The 20,836-nt window shown below is 37.3% G+C and overlaps 2 protein-coding genes across 2 annotated transcripts in view; both read right to left on the bottom strand.

Annotated features, from left to right (window-relative positions):
• Positions 1-381: 381 nt before the first annotated feature.
• On the bottom strand, positions 382-16,188 carry LOC117326599. Its single transcript, XM_033883357.1, has 5 exons — positions 16,014-16,188; positions 12,454-12,548; positions 11,274-11,440; positions 1,881-2,027; positions 382-1,284 (listed from the first exon to the last, which is right to left on the bottom strand). The coding sequence occupies exons 1-5, from the start codon at positions 16,171-16,173 to the stop codon at positions 966-968; spliced, it is 888 nt and encodes a 295-aa protein (XP_033739248.1). The 5' UTR covers positions 16,174-16,188; the 3' UTR covers positions 382-965.
• The window catches only part of LOC117326598, a 69,399-nt gene continuing 64,751 nt past the window's right edge, over positions 16,189-20,836 (bottom strand). Inside the window, exon 7 of the mRNA XM_033883356.1 lies at positions 16,189-16,192. Within this exon, the coding sequence (XP_033739247.1) occupies positions 16,189-16,192 (4 nt within the window). The remainder of the gene's footprint in view (positions 16,193-20,836) is intronic.

Raw genomic sequence — 20,836 nt, 5'->3', positions numbered from 1 at the left:
CACCATTTGTACAGTTTTGAATCACTATCCCATAGTGATGCTACCAGGCAAATATGAGCAATATCCATTGATCGGATTTAGATAATAAGTTGTTTATATCAATATAGCCCCATTGACCATATCTGGCCCCGCCCCTCAGGCCCCTGGGGGGTCAGCCCCACCATTTGTACAATTTTGAATCCCCACCCTATAGTGATGCTACCAGGCAAATAGGAGCGATATCCATTGCTCGGTTTTAGAGAAGAAGTCGTTAATATAAATATAGCCCAATTGACCACATTTGGCCCCGCCCCTCAGGCCCCTGGAGAGTCAGCCCCATCATTTGTACAATTTTGAATCACCATCCCATAGTGATACTACCAGGCAAATATGAGCGATATCCATTGCTTTGTTTTAGAGAAAAAGTTGTTAATATCAATATAGCTATATTGACCCATTTTGGCCCCGCCCCTCAAGCCCCTGGGGGGTCAGCCCCACCATTCGTACAATTTTTAGTTGCACCCCCATAGGAATGCTTCTGACCAAATTTGGTCAAATTCTGATCAGCAGTTTTGAAGAAGAAGTCAATTGTTGACGGACGGACGGACGACGAACGACGGACGCAACGGTATGGCATAAGCTCACCTTTGTCCTTCGGACCAGGTGAGCTAACACAAATCAGAAAATCACAAGCACTTTCACATGCTTTGACAACAAGCTCTTCAGGTGTAATCACTGTCAACTGTCTATATATACCATATATGACCTACTAAGGGAGCCTGCCCTAATAAGGGCGCCCCTACCTTTTTTTCAAGAAAAAAATCTTTGAATGAGTGTCAAAATGGTGTTAAAAAGTAATACATCATGTGAAATGTTTTGCTACTTCATGTGTTCAATTTTTATCAGCAATTTGAATCTTAATAAGGGCGCCCCCAGTGTGGATTATCCGCGCCCTGCACCCTTATTAGGTCAAATACAGTATATAGCTACTCCTCATTGTCTTCTCCCTCCTTTTTTGGACACTGTTCTCCCCGACCAGAAGAAGTGGCCCCTCCAGAGGAGGACGGAGGAACCAGGATGAAGTAAACATAGCTTGGAATGGTTCCCTCAGGGTCTGGTTGTCCAGGTGTCAAGGGCCTTAGGTCTCCATTTTCATTATTAGGATACCAGTTCCAATTTCCTACTGGTATCCCATCACTGTCAACTTCTCCACCCCCATCCGGCCTGAAGACATAGGACATGTAATGACCGGGTCCATTTTCCGAGGAATCAGGTCGAACAAGGGTGAAGAGGAACATCATGTACCTGTAATCAGAATGACATCCATTATGAGAAGGCTGAACACAATTAAAAAGTCTTCAAGTTTTTGAAACAATATCCACTGACAGGTTAATGAACAAGAGGACCATGGGGCCTGTAAAACTCAACTTGATAAGTCATTACACTTAAGTTATATTACATGAACAAATGCTTTTCCCATTTAATTGCCTCATGGTAGTATGTATTTCAGTCATGTTTTTCTGCTAACTACATTTCTCTGCTCACAACAGCCGAAAATATTCTTTAGCAAATGTTGCTTAAATACTTTTTTTTTCTTAAGCAAAAAAGAAATAGTTTTAGCAAGAAATTTTTTTGTTCAGAAGTTACTGAATTGATATGTAAAGCACACAAGATAATTAATTCGCAATGCCATTGTAATTATTGTAAACGTGTGTGGAATTAAAGACTGGTGATTATGTTTTGCAAAATGCATAAAATGCAACTGATAGCATGACCTTCTGTTCAGGTGAGCTAAAAATTATCAAAAATGTTTCATGTAAATCAGTCAATAAATACCAAAACCAGGAAAAAAATTTGTAGACAGACAGAGTGATATCCCCGATATGTGACCCCAATAATACCTTCCTCCAAATAGCTCCACAATCTCAGTAAAATCAACGGATTGTGAATTAGGAATGAAGCGACGTAAATAGTAGAGATTGACAGCAATTATCAGTGGCGGGGTCCCACATTCAAATCTGACTTCAGCGGTTGTCCGACCTTGGCACCTACAGTAGACAAAAATCATGAAATAAAGGCACAATTAAAACAGAAAAAAATATGTTCCCTATAAAGCTATTTCAACATTACCCCAATAATTACTGTAATTATCATAAAATGATTATTATTTATTCTGTATATTACATAAAAACCTAACATTTTCTCTTCTGTCCCCTTCACTACCCTTAATCATGAAATACAAGCGAGACCCTTCTCAGTAAATAAGAATTTGCAATAACAAAATTTAACTGTCAAAATCCAAAATGGCCACCTTTGGTCATTTTGCTTTCCCAATCAAGACTCAAAATTGAAAGGGTAAATAGCTAAAAAGGTAACCTGACATGTACAAAAGAAAAGTAAGAAATATTAAGCTTCTAATTTCTCTCAGAAATTTCCAACAAAACAGTTCAACTTTTAAAATTGATTGGGCACAACTATAGGGACTAACAGGAATCTACCTATGAAGTTTGACGCATGTGGGTTAATGTTGCGTCCCGTTTTGTTGCTCATTAGTGTATTCATGTAAAATATACATTGTTGTACATTGTTGCAACTTGTACATTCCAATGACGTCACATTGTTTACAGATCCCGCGTTGTGTCTGCACTGTCTGACACGAAGGCTTCATTCTGTGTTTTTTAGTGTTTTTGTTAGTTTTCTGATAATTCAATTGATCAGGTATGATTAAACAACCCTAATCAATATGAGGTGTGAATGTAATTTTAAGTTTAAACGGCATGTTGCGAAAAATACTTCAACTTTCACTTTGTCTGTGCATTCGTGATCGCAGCTTCGATCAGCTGTCATGGCAACGACGAGGACGGTGGTTTTATCACAGTGACGAATTTACAAACTTACATGTGTACAGCCGAAAACTTCTAACTATACCTTATGTCTTTGGAAATCATCTGTAAGTAATTAATTGAATTAATTACGATCCATTGCATTCGTTTATTAACGTTTGTTCGTTTCTATATGCCGATTTCGATACTTAAAACACTGAAGAGTTCCAATATTGGAGAATGAACATTAACACTTGCTCTATGAATCGTCCTAGAGCACCCGACTACCCTAAATCAATACTTATGAAACAGGTAAGAGCGTGAAGGTAATTGTATGAGAACAACGAAAAGTGCTGTACATTCGTATGAAAATGACAAACATCGTCAAAATTACTAAAAAAAGTAGTCAATTAATCGGCACTTCTTCAATTAACACCAGTTTATAACGCCGTTATGTAACCATACTTGAATAAATAGAAGAATGTACAGCACTTTTTCTCGGTTTCTTAGCACGATGAATAAGTGTATCATATTTGTTTGTACGACAAAATACGTTGGTCGGGTGCTCTGGCCATATTTACCGACCAAGTGTTAATGTAGTCCTTCGTGCCGGTCACGTGACCACGCGAGAACACGAGGAACGACGAAAACATCCCGATAAAGACGTTGGACACCTAACATTAAAATCCGATCAAGAAAACAAACAGAACTAACCGGGAAATCATTAAATATTGAATTGATATTAAAACATGACGTTTTTTTGTTCTTTTTAATTATAAATGCAACATTAACCCACATGCGGAGAAACATAAGTCCAGTACCAAATCAAGCTACAGTAAAACTTGGATAAGTCAAAGTCGACGGGACCGAGCAAAATATTCGACTTATGCGATGGTTCGACTTATCCGTGTCCGTTTGTATACGGAGACAAAACACCCGATCATCATCGTTTGTATGCATGCAGAACTGGAGCTTGATAACATAGTCGAAAATAAGCAATAAATAATAACAAAGAAGTTAATTAATTGTACATGATAACACTTATTCCTTTATCTAACTAGAACACTGACACGTCAGAAAGGGCCCCGCTATGTGTCTGACCCTTCAGGGTAAATGTAATAGTTATTGTCAGTGTTTTTCCTGCCTATATAACTGGGTGCGCCAAACGACCCCATTCTCAATGCGTTTTAGCCTGATTTTTTCCCAAAACCAACTCGAAAATTCCCAATAATTTCAACCAAACAGAAACCTCCATTTGTTACCATGGCAACAGACGGTTTTGTAAGTGGTACCAATTTTCACCGAAATCCTTCAACTCTTGTCAATAATTTGACGCAAAAGAAAAAAACGGACAGACGGACGGACAGACAGACAGACAACCTGATTACTATAGGGCACCACATCTTCGATGCGGGGCCCTAATAAACCAGGTTATTTATTAAACAAAATTACAGTTAACCTGGTTATTGCTACAAATTAAAATCAATCAGGTTATAAGATTAACCAGGTTATAAGTACAAACTTCAATGGGAAATTTATATAATTAACCAGGTTATTAGTACAAACTACAATAAGTTATATAATATTATATTTAACTTAGGTTATTAGTATAGGAGCAGTTGATGGTGATATCACGTCGGAAAACTAAGTAAGCACAAACATTTCATGTTATTAGATGATTTGTGCTGAATAAAGCCTTTTGAATAATGAGAGGATTACATTCCTTTTCTAAAAAAAAAGAAGTAAATGACAATTTTAGACCTTTTAAATCCTTCAAACGAATTTAAATTGTTGAAGCAATCAAAGTTTCCAATTGAGAACAAGATCATTCATTGATAAGAAAATGTCAAAATTATTTTGACTGCTAAAATCCAAAAGGGTCGATTACCTGGCATTTTGAAGCCGACCCAGGATGACCTTGACCGTTGACCTTTGAACTTGTGACCTTGAACTATGAGTTTGATCATTCTGTCAGTTAACTCTTGGTTTATTTCTTGACAACTTTGCATAATCGAATAGTGAACAGTTAAAAACAACAAAGATCCAGTATTTTCATGTTCATGTTAAAATCCAATATGGCCGCCTAACAGCCATTTTGAATCCGATTTGCATGAAATACTACACATCTGATCTAGGATGCATGAGGAATCATCAGTTCCAATTTGATACAAATCCTTCATCTCCTTCAATCATTTATGTGCAGAAGAAAAAAAACGGACAGACGGACGGACAGACAGACAGACAGACGGACAGACGGACAACCTGATTACTATAGGGCACCCGCATCTCTCGATGCAGGGCCCTAATTAACAATATTGTGCATAGTTACGGATCAAAACAAAGTTCATGCGTAAAATCATCTTTGACATAGATACCCGATTTACACAGGGGAGTCGTACAATGACAGCATATTTTACGAAAACGATAATTAAATACATTATAAATGTATACAGTGTACTCATATTTATTAATCTTAAAATCCATTTATATTGTTCTACAATTTAACAATATAAATTTAAACAATAAACAGTTCAGGAAAATTTGATCGACCGTACGCATGCTGATTTTGAATCAAAGGTGAAGGCCGCGGTCAGTGTTTATCGCCTGCATGATCATGCATTGCCACGATCTTTCGAATAGAGTAAAACACATCCCGCATATCATTGTTACTATTGCATCGTCGCATGCAGAATTTAGGCATATATAAATACTCAATGACATACAATATTTTTTTCTGTGCATTTTTCGATGGAAGATATGTAATTTATCGTTTACTTTTTCCTGATTTTTTTCGGCGGCCATGTGTATGAAAACAGTAAACAAAACTTAGGCCTATTGGTTTGTACATTAAAACGTGCACATTTTATTCTTAGCTATGTATACTTGAACGTTTTACTTCACCCGTGCACCTGTATAAACAATGGGATGATGTGCGACCGACAGCCGAAACCTAACAATAGGCTCTGGTAACACCGCTACGGCTGATCAGTCACACTCGGTCAATCAGGCGAAGCCAGCAAATTTTACCTGAGACAGCATGACGCTTCGATGTTCGACACAAAAATGGAAATTTTGGTATAGTTTAGAAGGGAGGGACCACAAAATATATTCGACACAACCGCAGTATTCGATTCAACAGTGTTCGAATCATCCGTGCTTAATTTACTAAGATAAAGAAGGGAAAAAATCGGGACCGAACGAAACGTTCGACTCATCCGATGTATTCGATTCAAGTGAGTTTTACTGTATATCCTTCCAAAATTTCTCAGGAAATAGTAATCACTAGAACTGTCGCCAGGATGGCTGACTAATACCCCCGCAATCTGCACAAGTCAATGGTGAATTGGAGTTCTTAAATAGAGGCTAACTAAGATAACCAAGTAAAAGAGGCCCAATGGGCCTGTATCGCTCACCTGGCTCTACAGCAAATTTGATTGAGGTCATTTCTACAGATACTATGCTTATAACCAATTTATTCAAATATCAGAGTAAGCTAGGTTTATTCATGTCAATAAATATTCTAGTCCATTATTCCAGCATACTATTGGCCTAATATCAGGTCTTGGTGACTCCTGGCTATGGCAAGATTTAAAAATATTTCAACCCTGTGACCTTGAATGTAGGTCAATGTCATTCAGTTGAACAAAATTGTTAGCCCTACACCCAAGCATGCTACAGACAGGCCCAACCTCAAGTACTTGAGCCTCTTGATGTTTGAGAAGTCATTTACAGATTTAAAATTTTAGCCTATTTGACCCATGTGACTTTGAATGAAGGTCAAGGTCATTTATTTGAACAAACTTGGTAGCCCTTCACCCCAGCATGCTACAGGCCCAATATCAAATCCCTGGGTCTCTTGGTTATCAAGAAGAAGTCATTTGAAGATTAAAGCCTATTTGACCCATGTGAACTTGAATGAAGGTCAAGGTCATTTATTTGAACAAACTTTGTAGCCCTTCACCCCAGTATGCTATAGGCCCAATATCAAGTCCCTGGGCCTCTTGGTTATTGAGAAGAAGTCGTTTAAATATTATAGCCTATTTGACCCTTGTGACCTTGAATGAAGGCCAAGGTCATTTATTTGAACAAACTTTGTAGCCCTTCACCCCAGCATGCTATAGGCCCAATATCAAGTCCCTGTGCCTCTTGGTTATTGAGAAGAAGTCGTTTGAAGATTATAACCTATTTGACCCATGTGACCTTGAATGAATGTCGAGGTCATTTATTTGAACAAACTTTGTAGCCCTTCAACCCAGCATGCTACAGGCCCAATATCAAGTCCCTGGGACTCTTGGTTATTGAGAAGAAGTCCTTTGAAGATTATAGCCTATTTGACCCATGTGACCTTGAATGAAGGTCAAGGTCATTTATTTGAACAAACTTTGTAGCCCTTCACCCCAGCATGCTACATGTCCAGTATCAAGTCCCTGGGCCGTTTGGTTATTGAGAAGAAGCTGTTTGAATGAAAAAGTTGAAGCCGGACGGACGGACGACGGATGCCGCACCATGGCATAAGCTCACTTGCCCTTCGGGCAGGTGAGCTAATGATACTTATTTAACCAAAAATTTTCAATAATTTATTTCAATTAATTAATCTATATGTGAGAGCATAAAGCATCTACAAAATGTTTGGATGTTAACATTATAACAACAACAAGTGATGTTAATGTTAATGTGAGTCATGTGAGGAGTGAGGGAAAGCGACATCCCCTCCTTACATAACTCACATCAATATCAATTATCTCAGGCCAATTTAGATTTGTTATAATGTATAGATTAAGGAATTAAGGTTTATTAAGAAAAAAGGGTAAAATATTTTATTTTATTATAGATATAGTAGCGTAGTAAGTAAAATTGATTAATATATTTTATCAATTTTACTTATTACACTACCATAATTATCACACATACATGATCACATCAAAAAATTTTCTTAGACAAATCTTGTTTTGTTATGATGGATAGTTAAGGAATGGAGTTTTTTTTAGGTCACCTGAGACGAAGTCTCAAGTGAACTATTCTAATCGCCTTTTGTCCGTCATCGTCCGTCGTGCGTCCGTAAACTTTTCACATTTTCGACTTCTCCAAAACCACTGAACAAAATTCAATGAAATTTGGCAGAAAGTTTCAATGGATGAAGGTCAACCAAAATTGTGAATTATATGGTCCCCACCCCCCAGGGGCCTGAGGGGTGGGGCCAAAAAGGGTCAAATTGACTAAAACTTCAAAAATCTTCTTCTCTACTCTCAGATATGGTAGAATCAAATACTCTTCATAGATGGAAGGGTCTTAAGGTGCTTTACCAAAATTTTGAATTTAATGACACAGGGGTCTCGCGTTTTGCCCCTGGGGAGGGGGTAAACTTTACTATAGTTTATATAGGAAATCACATTTTTGGCTATTATTTGTTGGAGTTGTATCGGAATTTATTCAAACCTGGTCAACATCATCAGCGTTAGATAACAGCTGATAGTACCCATATGTTGACCCTGACTGACCCCCAGGGGCTGACAGGCGGGGCTAAAAAGTGTCAAATTGACTGAAATTTCAAAATCTTATTCTCAATACCTATATAAGATAGAATCAAAAAATTTTCACAGAAGGAATGTTTTTATGGTGTTTTACTTGAATTGTGAATTTCATGACCCTGGGGTTTCACATTTGCCCCTTGGGAGAGGGTAAACTTTGCGACAGTTTATATAGGGAATTCATATCTTTGACAATCATTTGTTTTACGTCTATTGGAATTCATTTTAACTTTCTTAAAATTATCAGCAAGGGATGACAGCTTAATATGCACATGTTGGCCCTGACTGACCCCAAGGACTGATGGGTGGGGCCAAAAAGGGTCAATTAAATTAACTGAAATATTTCAAATCTCAGGTGACCGTTAAGGCCCGTTGGGCCTCTTGTTTTTTTTTAATATTTTGTGAAAAAAAAGTCAATCACAAAAATGGCCATGGTAATGTGACCCCCCCCCCCCCCCCCCCCCCCCCCCCCCCCCCCTTACATGGTCACATCAAAAACATATAAGATCAATTTTGTTTTGTTTTGTTATAATGTATAGGTTAAAGATTTGAAGTTGATCAAAACAAAATGTCAAAGTATCTTGTTTCGTTATGGTCATGGTAAAGTGACCCAAACCTGCCCCAGCTTTTGCAATGATCTACCAAAATCTAATATTGTAAATACTTTATTTTTTGTGAAGTAAACTTGTTATAAAAGTTTGGTGAAAAAGGTATATCAAAGTATGGTAAAAGTAGTGGAAGGGAATGAGCGGGGGAGGGGGGTCACTTTACCATGGCCCCCAGCATGCTATAGGCCCAATATCAAGTCCCTGTGCCTCTTGGTTATTGAGAAGAAGTCGTTTGAAGATTATAACCTATTTGACCCATGTGACCTTGAATGAATGTCGAGGTCATTTATTTGAACAAACTTTGTAGCCCTTCACCCCAGCATGCTACAGGCCCAATATCAAGTCCCTGGGACTCTTGGTTATTGAGAAGAAGTCCTTTGAAGATTATAGCCTATTTGACCCATGTGACCTTGAATGAAGGTCAAGGTCATTTATTTGAACAAACTTTGTAGCCCTTCACCCCAGCATGCTACATGTCCAGTATCAAGTCCCTGGGCCGTTTGGTTATTGAGAAGAAGCTGTTTGAATGAAAAAGTTGAAGCCGGACGGACGGACGACGGATGCCGCACCATGGCATAAGCTCACTTGCCCTTCGGGCAGGTGAGCTAATGATACTTATTTAACCAAAAATTTTCAATAATTTATTTCAATTAATTAATCTATATGTGAGAGCATAAAGCATCTACAAAATGTTTGGATGTTAACATTATAACAACAACAAGTGATGTTAATGTTAATGTGAGTCATGTGAGGAGTGAGGGAAAGCGACATCCCCTCCTTACATAACTCACATCAATATCAATTATCTCAGGCCAATTTAGATTTGTTATAATGTATAGATTAAGGAATTAAGGTTTATTAAGAAAAAGGGTAAAATATTTTATTTTATTATAGATATAGTAGCGTAGTAAGTAAAATTGATTAATATATTTTATCAATTTTACTTATTACACTACCATAATTATCACACATACATGATCACATCAAAAAATTTTCTTAGACAAATCTTGTTTTGTTATGATGGATAGTTAAGGAATGGAGTTTTTTTTAGGTCACCTGAGACGAAGTCTCAAGTGAACTATTCTAATCGCCTTTTGTCCGTCATCGTCCGTCGTGCGTCCGTAAACTTTTCACATTTTCGACTTCTCCAAAACCACTGAACAAAATTCAATGAAATTTGGCAGAAAGTTTCAATGGATGAAGGTCAACCAAAATTGTGAATTATATGGTCCCCACCCCCCAGGGGCCTGAGGGGTGGGGCCAAAAAGGGTCAAATTGACTAAAACTTCAAAAATCTTCTTCTCTACTCTCAGATATGGTAGAATCAAATACTCTTCATAGATGGAAGGGTCTTAAGGTGCTTTACCAAAATTTTGAATTTAATGACACAGGGGTCTCGCGTTTTGCCCCTGGGGAGGGGGTAAACTTTACTATAGTTTATATAGGAAATCACATTTTTGGCTATTATTTGTTGGAGTTGTATCGGAATTTATTCAAACCTGGTCAACATCATCAGCGTTAGATAACAGCTGATAGTACCCATATGTTGACCCTGACTGACCCCCAGGGGCTGACAGGCGGGGCTAAAAAGTGTCAAATTGACTGAAATTTCAAAATCTTATTCTCAATACCTATATAAGATAGAATCAAAAAATTTTCATAGAAGGAATGTTTTTATGGTGTTTTACTTGAATTGTGAATTTCATGACCCTGGGGTTTCACATTTGCCCCTTGGGAGAGGGTAAACTTTGCGACAGTTTATATAGGGAATTCATATCTTTGACAATCATTTGTTTTACGTCTATTGGAATTCATTTTAACTTTCTTAAAATTATCAGCAAGGGATGACAGCTTAATATGCACATGTTGGCCCTGACTGACCCCAAGGACTGATGGGTGGGGCCAAAAAGGGTCAATTAAATTAACTGAAATATTTCAAATCTCAGGTGACCGTTAAGGCCCGTTGGGCCTCTTGTTTTTTTTTAATATTTTGTGAAAAAAAAGTCAATCACAAAAATGGCCATGGTAATGTGACCCTCCCCCCCCCCCCCCCCCCCCCCCCCCTTACATGGTCACATCAAAAACATATGAGATCAATTTTGTTTTGTTTTGTTATAATGTATAGGTTAAAGATTTGAAGTTGATCAAAACAAAATGTCAAAGTATCTTGTTTCGTTATGGTCATGGTAAAGTGACCCAAACCTGCCCCAGCTTTTGCAATGATCTACCAAAATCTAATATTGTAAATACTTTATTTTTTGTGAAGTAAACTTGTTATAAAAGTTTGGTGAAAAAGGTATATCAAAGTATGGTAAAAGTAGTGGAAGGGAATGAGCGGGGGAGGGGGGTCACTTGACCCTTGGTAACCAAAGCAGTACCCCGTTCTGTTCCCTTGGGGCCAGTACTTAGGGGCCAGCTTCTCCATAAAGTCCTCGGCTGTAATCACTCTGTGATACTCTCCGACAGAAGTCACATCAAACCATTCATTAAAGGGCACATTTTTCTAAACGGAAAAGAGTTTAATAATTGCTTAATATGTGTTTCGATAACAATGATGAGCATCAAATGAATGTATTTGGGGAATCATGTTTCTTTTTCTAACTGTTTTGGTTTATTTTGTTTAACCTCCTATTAACAGCCAGGACGTGCCAGGTTTTGGAGGTGGAGGAAAGCCAGAGTACCCGGAGAAAACCACCAGCCTACAGTCAGTACCTGGCAACTGGCCCATGTAGGTTTCGAACTCGCAACCCAGAGGTGGAGGGCTAGTGTTAAAGTGTCGGGACACCTTAACCACTCGGCCACCGCAGCCCCTTTCTTTTTATGAACACAGTACAGTAAATACTGACATTTATATAGATTCTTTGGTTACAAGTGGGTCTTATCCATTACAATAGAAAGACAAATGTATCTACGTATAATGCTTCGAATCATACTGCAAGGGGCAGATGCAATATGAGAGTCAGGATTCCTTCTTATGCAAAATTTCTCCGACCTGAACTGGGGCCGCAGGTCTGAGAATGCTTTTTCAGTTTTCAATACTCCGAAAAGCAAATGAAATAATTACGCAATATAACAACAAAATTACCGAACAAAACTGAAATAAGCAAATTAAATATCAAGTTTGTGAAGCTTTTACAAACTGGAAATCTCCAGTTTTCGAGTTTCTACCCCTTGAAAGGCTGCAGTCATTGGTACTACAGCAGGAAACTACTGTACTTTATATTTTAACAGCAAAAAAGTCCTGCTCACATATAAGCCCCCACCATTTCATCTTTACAGAATCATCCCCTCCCCAAACTTTAATAATAAACATTTACACTAGGCGAGGGGGGCTTATTTGAGGATGAATATGGTACTAAACTTTTACACTAGGGAAGGGGGGGGGGGTTATTTCAGGATGATAACAGTGCTTACCCTGTAATACATTAAGCCTCCAACTTATTGTTAGGGGAGGGCTTATTGCTGGATATATACTTGTCCAAAGTTAGTATTTACAGGACTGATGCATTTACTTACATATGTCCGCCATGGAGGAAGAATTAAGGTCCGGTCCACAGCTTTAGCGAATGCCAGACCACCTAAAAAATGTTCTGCTTGGTTCCCAAACCGACCTTTTGAAGATGTCAATCAATTTATATATAAACATACATGTATACAAATAGGAAATCAACAGACATTCACAGAGCTAAAGACCCTGAATAATAATAAGCTGTACTTGATACATTAGCTTATCATTCAAAGCATGGCAGTTAACCTTAACATATCCCCAGTGAGACACTTACACAGAACATATCCCCAGTGAGACAGTTAACCTTACACAGAACATATCCCCAGTGAGACAGTTAACCTTACACAGAACATATCCCCAGTGAGACAGTTAACCTTACAAAGAACATATCCCCAGTGAGACAGTTACCTTACACAGAACATATCCCCAGTGAGACAGTTACACAGAACATATCCCCAGTGAGACAGTTAACCTTACACAGAACATATCCCCAGTGAGACAGTTACACAGAACATATCCCCAGTGAGACAGTTAACCTTACACAGAACATATCCCCAGTGAGACAGTTACACAGAACATATCCCCAGTGATACAGTTACATAGAACATATCCCCAGTGAGACACTTACACAGAACATATCCCAAGTGAGACATTACACAGAACACATACCCAGTGAGACACTTACACAGAACATATCCCCAGTGAAGCACTTACACAGAACATATCCCCAGTGAGACAGTTACACAGAACATATCCCCAGTGAGACAGTTAACCTTACACAGAACATATCCCCAGTGAGACAGTTAACCTTACACAGAACATATCCCCAGTGAGACATTACACAGACCATATCCCCAGTGAGACAGTTAACCTGACACAGAACATATCCCCAGTGAGACATTACACAGACCATATCCCCAGTGAGACAGTTAACCTTGCACAGAACATATCCCCAGTGAGACAGTTAACCTTACACAGAACATATCCCCAATGAGACAGTTAACCTCACACAGAACATATCCCCAGTGAGACAGTTACCTTACACAGAACATATCCCCAGTGAGACACTTACACAGAACATATCCCCAGTGAGACAGTTACACAGAACATCTCCCCAGTGAGACAGTTAACCTTACACAGAACATATCCCTAGTGAGACACTTACACAGAACATATCCCCAGTGAGACAGTTAACCTTACACAGAACATATCCCCAATGAGACAGTTAACCTTACACAGAACATATCCCCAATGAGACAGTTACCTTACACAGAACATATCCCCAGTGAGACAGTTACCTTACACAGAACATATCCCCAGTGAGACACTTACACAGAACATATCCCCAGTGAGACAGTTAACCTTACACAGAACATATCCCCAGTGAGACACTTACACAGAACATATCCCCAGTGAGACAGTTACACAGAACATATCCCCAGTGAGACAGTTAACCTTACACAGAACATATCCCCAGTGAGACAGTTACACAGAACATATCCCCAGTGAGACATTACACAGAACATATCCCCAGTGAGACATTACACAGAACATTTCTTCAGTGAGACAGTTAACCTTACACAGAACATATCCCCAGTGAGACAGTTAACCTTACACAGAACATATCCCCAGTGAGACAGTTACACAGAACATATGCCCAGTGAGACAGTTACACAGAACATATCCCCAGTGAGACATTACACAGAACATTTCTTCAGTGAGACAGTTAACCTTACACAGAACATATCCCCAGTGAGACAGTTACACAGAACATATCCCCAGTGAGACAGTTAACCTTACACAGAACATATCCCCAGTGAGACACTTACACAGAACATATCCCCAGTGAGACAGTTAACCTTACACAGAACATATCCCCAGTGAGACAGTTAACCTTACACAGAACATATCCCCAGTGAGACAGTTACACAGAACATATCCCCAGTGAGACAGTTAACCTTACACAGAACATATCCCCAGTGAGACACTTACACAGAACATATCCCCAGTGAGACAGTTAACCTTACACAGAACATATCCCCAGTGAGACAGTTACACAGAACATATCCCCAGTGAGACAGTTACACAGAACATATCCCCAGTGAGAGTTAACCTTACACAGAACATATCCCCAGTGAGACAGTTAACCTTACACAGAACATATCCCAAGTGAGACACTTACACAGAACATATCCCCAGTGAGACAGTTAACCTTACACAGAACATATCCCCAGTGAGACAGTTAACCTTACACAGAACATATCCCCAGTGAGACAGTTACACAGAACATATCCCCAGTGAGACATTACACAGAACATTTCTCCAGTGAGACAGTTAACCTTACACAGAACATATCCCCAGTGAGACAGTTACACAGAACATATCACCAGTGAGACAGTTAACCTTACACAGAACATATCCCCAGTGAGACAGTTAACCTTACACAGAACATATCCCCAGTGAGACAGTTACCTTACACAGAACATATCCCCAGTGAGACAGTTACCTTACACAGAACATATCCCCAGTGAGAGTTAATCTTACACAGAACATATCCCCAGTGAGACATTACACAGAACATATCCCCAGTGAGACAGTTAACCTTACACAGAACATATCCCCAGTGAGACATTACACAGAACATATCCCCAGTGAGACAGTTACCTTACACAGAACATATCCCCAGTGAGACAGTTAACCTTACACAGAACATATCCCCAGTGAGACAGTTACCCTTACACAGAACATATCCCCAGTGAGACACTTACACAGAACATTTCCCCAGTGAGACAGTTTCACAGAACATATCCCCAGTGAGACAGTTACACAGAACATATCCCCAGTGAGACAGTTAACCTTACACAGAACATATCCCCAGTGAGACATTACACAGAACATATCCCCAGTGAGACAGTTACCTTACACAGAACATATCCCCAGTGAGACAGTTAACCTTACACAGAACATATCCCCAGTGAGACAGTTAACCTTACACAGATCATATCCCCAGTGAGACAGTTAACCTTACACAGAACATATCCCCAGTGAGACAGTTAACCTTACACAGAACATATCCCCAGTGAGACAGTTAACCTTACACAGAACATATCCCCAGTGAGACAGTTACACAGAACATATCCCCAGTGAGACAATTAACCTTACACAGAACATATCCCCAGTGAGACAGTTAACATTACACAGAACATATCCCCAGTGAGACAGTTAACCTTACACAGAACATATCCCCAGTGAGACAATTAACCTTACACAGAACATATCCCCAGTGAGACAGTTAACATTACACAGAACATATCCCCAGTGAGACAGTTACACAGAACATATCCCCAGTGAGACAGTTACACAGAACATATCCCCAGTGAGACAGTTACACAGAACATATCCCCAGTGAGACAGTTACACAGAACATATCCCCAGTGAGACAGTTAACCTTACACAGAACATCCTCCCCAGTGAGACAGTTAACCGTGCCCTATTATAGTACATTTTGACTTATTCAACAAGTGCAATTCATTATTATTATTATTATTATATACATTTTTGTACTTACCCATACACAGACAAAACAGAATGTAGCCTCTTTCATCCCATTCAAGGTCATGAGGTGTTACCCTTGACCCATCAGGTGAAAGGTCATCAGTTGATCCCACTACAGTGAGCAATGCAAGCAACTGGACTAAAATAACGCTGATACAGAGAAAACAAACCATGTCTCCAATGGATGATTATCTACAAGTAAACAAAGAAATCAATCAGAGATACAAGAAAATATGTGGAAATGAGAAACAAACTTTGAAGCTTTTTTCTTTTGATTTTAAGGCAACATACTTCAGAAAAAATTCCTTACCTGTATCATACTAATACAAAAAAATGGTAGACCGAACATTCTCAAATTTAGACCCGACTTTGACAAATTAAAGCTACTCTTTTTGTAAAATTATTCATGTTTTTTTTGTTTTTTGTTATTATTAACCATACAGATGATTAATTAATTAATAGTTATGTCTAAATTTTTGGTCCAAGATTTGGAGAATTGCATGGCTCTATAGATACTGAAATTAACACCTGAAATCAATATCAGGCCTTAATTCAGCATATAAAGGAACATATAGAAAAACATGCAGTAAACCTTCCATTGCAGCAGAAAATCTTGTAATAATCTTGTAATAAAAATATATATGCATCGAGGACATTATGAAATACAAACCTAGAACAGCTTGATAGCTGATCGATACTCTACCAGGCAGGTGGACAATTTGTGATGAAAAGAAATTGCACAGGGCACTTCAACCACTACAGTATCGTAAAGCGTTTTTTTTGATAAAAATTTTACGGTTGATGAAGTGTTTCCCTCTGGCTCTTCGTGCCTCAGTGTTTATTTAGACGAATAAATGTTTAATGCTCTTTAATTTCAATTAATGACATATTACTTTATATATATGTATATATACATATAAAAAATGAACAATTTATTATAAAAAATTAACAATTTATTATAAAAAATTAATAATTTATTATAAAAAATAAACAATTATAAAAAAAAAAATTATTCTAACAAACTACTCTAAACAGACAGCAATGTATTATCATGTCTTCTGACTACAAAAAAATAACATGTGATCAAAAGATTAAAAACTCTGACAGATCTATAAGGTTTACTTTCAGGTATAAAGGTGATGCAAACTATTTCATTTTTGTAATTTTTGTTGATTTATAAAATTTATAATTAATCTTAACTATTTTACAATATTAATGTACTTTATTTTAAATTCTTAAAATCTTAAAAGAAAAACAAGCATAATAATCAACAGCTATTGATCAGTTACAAAAGTTCCGTATATTAATGTCAAATGTCAACCATGACTAGTAGAAGATAGTATATATTTGACTGAGTCATGGACCTTTGCTTTGATGTTTTAAGGTCGTCAGGAAAATCTAGGGTTTCAAGCTAAGGTGCAGTGGAGAGGAAATAAAAACTTTTTTTCATCTAACTTCATTTTGTTTAGACTGATATCATGAGTCCCTAAGGGTGATAGAGCTACATGTAGGCCTATTAATATACATATATATACTTGCATGATGTCACCATGCCAACCACTTAGAGGGGACACAAGCACATGCATGCATGACTCATAAGTGTCATTTCCTACACAAAGGGCCTGGATTTTTATAAAGCACTTTTCGTTTTTGAAGTTTGATAAACATAGATGATGCTGATGATGATGATGATGATATTTGATGATGATGATGATGATGATGATGATGATATTTGATGATGATGATGATGATGATGATGATGATGATGATGATGATGATGATGATGATGACGATGATGATGATGATGAAACATACACACCACCAAGTACTCACAGCACAGGGATGTCTAGTCTTATAGTATCAAAACAAGTCTAAGATACATGTACAATATATATATGCATATATCATTTTTTTCGGCATAGCCATATAATAATATTCTTTTGGCCCCAGATATGACGTGACAGGTGGCGTTACTGGTCAAGATGAAGTACATGTATAGGCAAGATGAAGTACATGTATGTGATAGGTCAAGTGTAGCAGTAAATGCAAAATACAGAGATGCAGTTAGAAACGAAACAAAATTAAGATTGAATGCAAGGTGAATAAACGGATGTATCTTTTCAAATGACATATTAATAGAATTATATTCCTGATTCAAATGCACTGTGCAGTCTTAATTATTATCACCAAAAATGATTCAAACTGATATAATTTTGTTATCCGTGCTGAAATGCATCATTTCGTTAATTTATTTCACCAGCAGTTTTACATTATAACCACCAGCATTAATACTTACTCCAATAATATTTAGAGGTTTACACGACAGGAAACTTTTGACAGGCTGTCATGTAACAATATCCACCAATGTAATCAGGTGGAATAAGACCTCATATACGTATAGGAGTACATTAATACTATGCTATTTCTTGTTATAATAAAAGATTAGACATTAGCCCGAGTTTCCTCTGGCCATGAAATCATGTCTGGTGTAGACATGGTGTCAGGGCCAGAGGAAACTCGGGCTAACTAGACATATATATGTCTCCATGATCTGATCACAGGCTGATCACAGGGACTTGAAAAAAATAAGACCTCATATACGTATAGGAGTATAGGAGTCACTGTAGGTTATGAGTCTTAGTACTCTTTCACATGATATAAACTGTTTGAATACATGTTCGATATTACTTTCAAAAGTGGTGGCCGGAATGAATTGATGTGGTGTGAAAAAATAGCAAAATCATCAAAGTTACATGTAAATTTCCATCTTTATTGGTCCATGACTCTTTTATTACTTAACCGATTTCTGTTCGGAACACACTCTAGACAAGATAATTTTATAGGCTTTAAGCTGATATGATTTTTATTAATATTCATTACAAATTCGGTGCAAAAGTGGTGGCCGGAATGAACCTAGTTGAAATTCACGGACGCCATTTTGAACAAAAGTTGAATGTAAAAACAACACAAGCTACATGCTAGTTCTTTAATACAAGGGAAGTAACTCGAGCAAGGAAAAATTACCTGTAGAACTTTTAGCCATTATGTTAGAATGTTACCAGGCTCTGCGACGTGGACGCAGTTCTACTTAAGAGCCCATTATTTATTTAGTTTTTTTTAAGTTTTTTTTTTATTCTTTTATTTTCATAGAGTCAGTTTATTTTTGCTTTATTGTTTTATTTAAATGAATTTAATTTTTTTATTGTAATCTTTTTATTCTATTTTTGTTTCATTGTTCTTCAGACTCTGTAAGATTTGCACACTCTTTATGTTTCCACGTTTTGCAATGTACCCTACCTGTTCTCCAGTCACAGCCAATCATTTCATCCATCCAATCTGGAAACCCACAAGAACAACTACAATTTATTGTGATACTGTTATTACTTGCCTTTTTTAGTTGTGATGCTATTTTAACGAACTGTGGAAACGGCATGAAATAACCTTTATCTAAACACCAAATTAAGTGATCCCGCATTTGATTTCAAATGAAGTTAGTTTTTTGTTTGAATGAATTACCTTTAAAACAAAATTCTACCATATTAGCTATTGCAAAAAGCCCACAATCGTAGCCATTATTTTGATCCTGTACATCTAAAATTTTGACTGGGATACTACTTTTATTATTACCGTAAATACTACAAAGCTGAAGTTCGATTGACGGAGTATTAACTGTATGATTTTCTTTTGATGCTAAACTGTCTAGAAGGGATATATTTCCATTACTTGTTTGAAAACTTGTAACCCAGTGGTCTCTTCCATTATGGTGAATTTGAACAGAAGGTGAAACTACAGATTGAAAAGCTATTTGGTTTTTCCATTTGCATTTATTTGAATCATATACTGGAGCTAAGTTTGTCAACTGAAAACCATTCAAACCAGGAAATTGTTTAGACATTATTGATTGTACTTCATTTATAATATCAGAACAAATCAATTCTTTATTGGAAATTTTAAGTTTATGGCTTTCATTTAAGTTATTTCGTTAAGTGTAGCGACTCTGTGTTATCAGCGACTTTACGTTTTTTAACAAGTTGTACATTATCTTCGCTAATATTACATGTATCAGAATCTTCTGACTGAAATCTTAATTTCTTTTTGGAACACGTGGTTTCCTTTTTTACAGGACTTAAAGTTTCCTTTTTAATAGATTGATTTGTAGGAGTCTTTATTTGTTGAATAGGAGTTTTTGATGGACCTAGTTTTTTCGTAGATTTTGGCGTTTTAGGTGGCGTACTATCTACCATTATTGTATCATTATCTTGATTAAGAGTAACCGAATCAGGTGCCGCAATTACATCCCTATCATAATCGTTACATCTTCGTTTTTTTCTGCCTGATTTTTTATCGTTTCTTTTTAAACTGTTTTTAGATAACTGTTTTAAACTAACGGTTCTTTTACTGTCTACAATTTCATCCCCCATTTTCATTCTAGCAGCCATGATATGGTAACAAGTTCCAGTAGACAGACATTGACAAGTTTCTTTAGAATTGTTGTTCCCACATACAACGAACGCTTTTTGATTTTCAACAAAAGTGACACCATTATTTTCTAAAACTAATCTAGCTAAACATACCTGAGACAGATTTTTATTTGATGGTTGACTTTTATTTTCTAAACCTTCTTGAATATTATCAGTTATTTGTTGTTTGTCGGTTTTGAGATCGTTTGATATGTCTACTTCTTTAGATTCACTAACTTTACTAACATTAGGTTCTTGAACTGATTCACTGTCTTGGACTGGATTATCTTATAAGTAGTATATAATTGGCTTCCTAGTTAACAGTCATCGGCCATCGGCCATCGGTCATCTAAAGATTAATTATATTCATCAAGTT

Source organism: Pecten maximus, chromosome 4, assembly GCF_902652985.1.
Source record: "Pecten maximus chromosome 4, xPecMax1.1, whole genome shotgun sequence".
Taxonomy (NCBI): domain Eukaryota; kingdom Metazoa; phylum Mollusca; class Bivalvia; order Pectinida; family Pectinidae; genus Pecten; species Pecten maximus.
The sequence above is the reverse complement of the archived record's forward strand: the minus strand, read 5'-3'. Positions and strand labels throughout refer to the sequence as shown.

What these genes read in the sequence shown, in the direction of transcription:
- LOC117326599 (XM_033883357.1), bottom strand. Translation starts at nt 16,173, where the DNA reads ATGGTTTGTTTTCTCTGTATCAGCGTTATTTTAGTCCAGTTGCTTGCA. An exon ending in TCAAGTGACCCCCCTCCCCC is followed by an intron (nt 2,028 to 11,273) that starts GCTCATTCCCTT and finishes TGTCTACTGTAG; the next exon opens with GTGCCAAGGTCGGACAACCG. An exon ending in GTGGAGCTATTTGGAGGAAG is followed by an intron (nt 1,285 to 1,880) that starts GTATTATTGGGG and finishes TTCTGATTACAG; the next exon opens with GTACATGATGTTCCTCTTCA.